The sequence below is a fragment of the Mastomys coucha genome, unplaced genomic scaffold, assembly GCF_008632895.1.
Source record: "Mastomys coucha isolate ucsf_1 unplaced genomic scaffold, UCSF_Mcou_1 pScaffold22, whole genome shotgun sequence".
NCBI classification, from domain to species: Eukaryota; Metazoa; Chordata; class Mammalia; order Rodentia; family Muridae; genus Mastomys; species Mastomys coucha.
This window is the reverse complement of record NW_022196905.1, coordinates 223,254,582-223,260,267: the sequence shown is the minus strand read 5'-3', so window position 1 is coordinate 223,260,267 and position 5,686 is coordinate 223,254,582. Positions and strand designations below refer to the sequence as shown.

Genomic DNA, 5,686 nt, shown 5'->3' with positions numbered 1-5,686 from the left:
GAGACATTGTCTCACCATGTAGCTCTGACTACCTTGAAACTCTTTTGTAGATCAAGCTGGCCTTAAAAGATCCACCTGCCTCTCCTCCCCAGTGCTGGAATTAAAGACATTTGCCACTATGCCCATCTCCCTACCTTGGTACACCTCTTATTTCCATGGCTGCATGGCTGTTTAGCCAGAGCATGCACCTTCAGAGTATTTGACAGTTTGCTATAAGCAATGAGTATAAAATGGGACCTGGGTGTAGGTGACAAGGACTGTGCATTATCACCCTTCTTCTTCTCACAGCAAATTAGCCGTCACCAGGAGCAGTTCATCCAGATGTTGAATGAGCCCCCCGGGGAGCTGGCCGACATCTCTGATGTAGAGGGGGAGGTTGGTGCCATAGGTGAGGAGGCCCCACAGATGAACTATATCCAGGTGACACCGCAGGAGAAGGAAGCTATAGAAAGGGTAAGAGGCCTGGCTGAAGAGCCATTCATGGTGGGATGCCCAGTACCTTCCCCTTCTCATCCCTGCCCATCTTCCTACAGCTGAAGGCACTGGGCTTCCCAGAGAGCCTGGTGATCCAGGCCTACTTCGCGTGTGAAAAAAATGAGAACTTGGCTGCCAACTTCCTCCTGAGTCAGAACTTTGATGATGAGTGATGCTGGGAGGCTAGAAGGCCCCCAACCCACTCCACAGAAGTTTATAAGAGAAAAGTATATATATATATGTATATATATAACACACATATATATATTCATGTTTATTTAAGAGGAAGAAAAAAAATCAAAAACCATTAAAAAAAACCAAAACCACCCAGCCCAGCTTCCCACCCTTCTGAAGTGGCCCCCATTCCCAATCAGTCCGAGAAGACCTGGGCCAGACAGCTGTCCCCGTCCTCTTAACAGTCCAGCCTGCTCAAAGTTGTTGGCAAGACCATGAGGCGACAGATGGCCCCTCTTGGCCTCTGTCCCAGCTCCCTGCAGCCAGATGGAGGGGCGCCTGCCTGTTTCCCCATCCCCTGAAGTATCCCCAAGGACAACCCTCCTTCCTCCACCATGATGAGGGGAAGCTGGAGCCCTAGACTTTTATCCTCCATTGGAGTGGCCCAGATCTTTTCGTCTGGAGTAAGTCTGTTAGAAGCCCAAGGCCTTCTCCCCAGTCTGGCCTTGGCCTCCAGCCTGGAAAAGGGGTAACATCAGTTCTGAAGGCCAAGGCCACCCCTTCCCCAGGACAGAACCACATCTCTGATAAAGGTTTTGAAGTGAATAAAGTTTTAAAAATGAGCCCTAATCATGGTTCATGCCTACTGGAGCTTCTCACACCTGTTTGTGAGTCTGAGCTAGCTGGGGCACAGGTGAAGTGGGCACGCAGAGAAATGGGGAAGGAGCCTATGAGTCTTACAGATGGGGGCCCCAGCATCTCCTCCCTCTGGAAACTTGGGCCCCTGCCCCAGCTCAGCCCTAGAAGGGCTGCTGCTGCTTCTATCATGCAGTCTGTTTGGCTGCACTCCCCCCTGGTAATTGGCTAATTACTGAAGATTAATGTTGGTAAACAGAAGCCGCCTCCTCTACTGCCATCTGCTCCTTTCATTATTTGCCCATCCATTCCCCTCTCTCTCTCCCCAAAGCCCCAGTTCATGGCATGGTCTAGTGTCCAGGTGTGAACACAGCCCAGTGGAGGGATTCTCCCACCCCAGGTATTGGGGAATGAGCCAGGGGACCCAGAAAGTCACAACTTGAGAGAGAATATGTAGAATATAGGCTGTCAGAACTGGCTTTATTGGGAAGGGAGCTTTCAGGAGTTGGGTTCACCAGACACTGCTGAGTCCTGGGCTTCAGCAGAGGCCATAGCAGCTGTTTGTGCCTCCTTCTTCTGTCGCTGTCTTTCTTCCTTTAGGCGCTTGCGTTGCTGCTTGTCTAGGTCCTGTAATAGTTCCTGGAATCGAGCACTCCTTGGGTCCACGTGGTAGCCCAGGCGTTCCTGGGCCTCGGCCTGTAAGCGGGCCCTCCGCTCCTTGTCAGCCTGAATTTTCTCCCAGCGTTCTCGCTTCTGCTTTCGCCAGTTCTCAATCATCTGCGGCATCTTGGCCATGCACTCTGCGATGTGCTGCTCCCTGTAGAGGAAAACGACAGTGAGGGCAGACCAAGGCTGCGATGCTCTGCTCCCTGCAGAGGAAAGTGACAGTGAGGGCAGACCAAGGCTTCAATGCTCTGCTCCCTGCAGAGGAAAGCAGACAGTGAGGGCAGACCAGGCAAACCTGAATTTCACCCAGCTGTCTTAAAAAACCACCCTCATGCCCTTGTCATGGATGTCTTCTGTGATTTCACATGCAGTGTATGCCAGGAACAGCTTTTTTCCAGTCCTGTGAATTTGTAGGAACACTGATAGGACTGGGATAGTAAAACTGAAAGAACAAGTCTGATCAGCTGGGGTGGGACAGAAAAGGGACCAGCTCCGTTCTCCGCTGCCATCATGACTGGACATCTGACTTGACTTCTTCAGGCCCCAGTGTCATCTGTGAAAAGGGTCATCTTGTCCTTTCAACATTGTGAGGAGGACAAGGTTAAATACCAGCAATACATTTCACCAGCCCTGAACCCTGCACCAGAAGGGGCATCATCCAAATGTCTGTCTGGTTTGCCTCCATTTCCTCCTCAAATCTAATCACATGTGCCTCCTTTACTGACTTCTGCCCCAGACTTCAGAGTCCATCACTACTCTCGGTTCCCATTACCCAGACACAGTGGCCATACTTACAGGATTTTTCTTTTTTAAAGACAGAGTCTCACTACATAGACTAGGCTGGCTGGCCTCAAAACTCAGTGATCTAACCTGCCTGTCCCCAGAAGGCTAGGATTAAAGTTGTGGTCCACCAAGACCAGCTTACTCGTGATAAAAGTTTCACCTCGTAACCTGGGCTGTTCTCTAACTCAGAATCATTATTCCCGCTCCTGAACCATGTCTTGGGTCAACCTCAGGGCCTTTGCAACAGTTGCTTCCTCTACTGGGAACTCATGCCTTGAGATTTTTCAAGTAACAATATCTGGTTATATGGGGGTTTGCTTAAACGTCAAGGTTTAGCAAACTGATGTCCTCCAGCATGCACTTTTAATGGTGTTTTGTCTTCCTGAGGGTCCTTGGTCATCATCTGAATCTTTTGTCTGTTTTGTTCCCTGTTGTGGATCCTTATATCCTTGCACAGAGTAACTCAGTAAATATATAGATATATAGATAGATAGTTGTGGCTGGGACTGGTATAGGCCTGTAATATCAGTTATTTGGACGGTAAAGACAGATGGATAGATTCGAGGCCAGCCTGGGCAACAAAATGAGTTCTGGTTAATTGAGTCCTTGTTATGAAGAATAAAAGGAGGGCAGGCTACTGATAAAGGAAGAGGTAAAGTAAAAACAAACATTACAACTGCAGTTGAGTGACTACAAGAATTTGCCTAGAAGTCTGTTTTGCAGCAGAGTTAACATGTAATGTTTAAACCCAAGCCACCAGGGCTCCGCATGCCTCCAACGGACGATTCATGGTTTTGGGCCCTGGGGTACGTGCCCCAACATACCCACCTGGCTTGACGCTTTGCCTCCGCGGCCTCCTGCTGCAAGCGCAGCGACTCTTGCATGGTCGGTAAGCTCGGGTACCATTCTCGCTCCTCGGCCTCCAGCTCGCTCAGCTGCTCCGGGGTCGGCCACAGGGAGGCGGGGGATACCCCGGAGATGGCGCCATGCCGCCCGAACTGCTTGGCCGCATAGCGCGGCGTTAGCTGCCATTTCGGGGTCAGCAGGTTCTCCCGGTCTGGCCAGTAGGGCCCGGGGCGGCGGCGCGGGGGCGGGGGCGCATGGTAGCTGCGGGACGTGGGACCCAGGGCCACAGAGAGCCGCAGGAGACAGCGACTCTGCACAGCGAGGGCCGCCATCTTGGCTGTGGGTCCTCGCGACAGCGGGGCTGGCTACGACGCTGCCTGCGCGGCGGAAACGGCGTGGCCTCTGGCCAGGGAGCGGAGCAACTCCACTGTAGTCCGTACAGTGTAGGTGGACGTTTAATACAGGAGGCAATTGTTTGTTAAGATAATACTGTATGGCTGGTGGCTTACCTCTTTAATTCCAGCAATCAGGAGGCAGAGGCAGGAGGATCTCTGTGAGTTCCAGGACTGCCAGGTCTACGTGTATCAAAAGAGAAAAAAGAAAAAAAAAATGTCTACAGTTTATTTATTGGGGGAGGGAAGTGTTGAAGTGTTGGTGATCTAGTGGATGTCAGAGGACAGCTTGGGGAAGTCGGTTCTCTCTTTCCACCAAGCGGGTTATGGGACTAGAACTGCAGTCATCTTGCCTCTGAGACTTCTTCCCGGTCATCATTTGGGATTTTGAAATAGGATATCATCCTGTAGCCAGGTCAGCCTGGAACTTCTTGGCGTAACTCTGGATGACATCAATTTCTAAGTCAGTCTCGCCCGTGCTAAGATGACCTGTAATGAGCCTGTTTAAAATAAAACTTAAACCGGGCAGTGGTGGCGCACACCTTTAATTTCATAACTTGGGCAGGCGGATCTTTGTGAGTTCAAGGGCAGCCTGGTCTACAGAGTGAATTCCAGAACAGCTAGGGCTGTTAAACAGAGAAACAACAACAACAAAAAGAGGAAAGGAAAAAGCTGGTGTGCTAGTATTATTTAAATTACTGTATTTGACATTTTGATTTTTTAAATTTTGAAATATTAATGCTTTAAATATGTCTGTTTTATTTTATATTTTATTTCCCTTCACATTTGTGCTTTTAAATTTCTCTAATATATTAAATAATTTCCATTTTAATGTCTAGACTTATGTTGCCTTTTAAATCTTCTTAAAAAGATTTAATGTGTGTGTGTGTGTGTGTGTGTGTGTATGTACGCACGCGTGCCTGCCAGTGGAGGCCAAGGAATCCTCTCAAACTGGCCTTACAAGCAATTGTCAAGGGACTTGAATACAAGAAACCAAATTCAAATCTTCTGGAAGACAGGAGTATTTTAAATTTTTGAACCATTTCCCAATCTCTATGGATTCTAACTTGTTTGGTGTGTGTGTGGGGGGGGGGGTGTTGAGTCTTGCTATGTAGTGCTGGCTGGCCTAGAATTCACTGTGAACTAGGCTGGCCTCCAACTCACAGGGTTCTACCTGCCTCTGCCTCTCCAGTGCTAAAATTAAAGATCTAAGACCACCATGTCCAGTTTGCCTCATATCTTAAACATTTATGATCCACTTTATGGGATTTGGTTATGTAACTCAGTTGATAGTGTGCTTACCCAGTAAGCACAGAGCCCTGGGTTTCATCCCCTGCATGGCATAAACTAAACATAGTAGTGCATGCCTGTAATCATGACACTGGAGAGGTGGAGGCAAGAGAATCAGAAATTCATGGTGGCACCTTTAATCCCAGCACTCAGGAGGAAGAGGTAGAAGATCTCTATGAGTTGGAAGCTAGCTTAGTCTGTAGAACTAGTTCTAGGACAGTTAGTGTAATACAAAGAAACCCTGTCTCAAAGAAAAAAAGGAGAGAGAGAGAGAGACAGAGAGAGAGAGTGAGAGAGGGAAAGAGAGAGAGAGAGAGACAGAGACAGAGAGAGAGAGAGGGAGAGAGAGAGGGAGAGAGAGACAGAGAGACAGAGAGAGAGAGAGACAGAGAGAGAGGGGAGAGAGAGAGAGAGAGGGAGAGAGA

General features: G+C 48.9%; 2 protein-coding genes across 4 annotated transcripts in view; one reads left to right on the top strand and one right to left on the bottom strand.

Moving 5' to 3' along the window:
* Rad23a (RAD23 homolog A, nucleotide excision repair protein) overlaps positions 1-1,278 on the top strand; it is a 6,085-nt gene extending 4,807 nt beyond the window's left edge. For 2 of the 3 annotated variants that reach the window (XM_031340592.1, XM_031340591.1), the window contains exons 8-9: positions 289-453; positions 534-1,278. In XM_031340592.1, the coding sequence (XP_031196452.1) occupies positions 289-453; positions 534-647 (279 nt within the window). In that variant the 3' untranslated portion in view covers positions 648-1,278. The remainder of the gene's footprint in view (positions 1-288; positions 454-533) is intronic. The other variant, XM_031340593.1, reaches the window with a different exon arrangement.
* Positions 1,279-1,736: 458 nt separating this feature from the next.
* Positions 1,737-3,961, bottom strand: Gadd45gip1 (GADD45G interacting protein 1). The gene is made up of 2 exons (XM_031340594.1): positions 3,562-3,961; positions 1,737-2,101 (listed from the first exon to the last, which is right to left on the bottom strand). The coding sequence occupies exons 1-2, from the start codon at positions 3,909-3,911 to the stop codon at positions 1,783-1,785; spliced, it is 669 nt and encodes a 222-aa protein (XP_031196454.1). The 5' UTR covers positions 3,912-3,961; the 3' UTR covers positions 1,737-1,782.
* Between the last annotated feature and the right edge of the window lie 1,725 nt (positions 3,962-5,686).

Excerpts from the sequence above, each read along its gene's own strand:
- Gadd45gip1 (XM_031340594.1), bottom strand. The coding sequence starts at position 3,911 with ATGGCGGCCCTCGCTGTGCAGAGTCGCTGTCTCCTGCGGCTCTCTGTG. Across the intron at positions 2,102-3,561 it reads GAGGCAAAGCGTCAAGCCAG|GGAGCAGCACATCGCAGAGT; the intron begins GTGGGTATGTTG and ends TTTCCTCTACAG.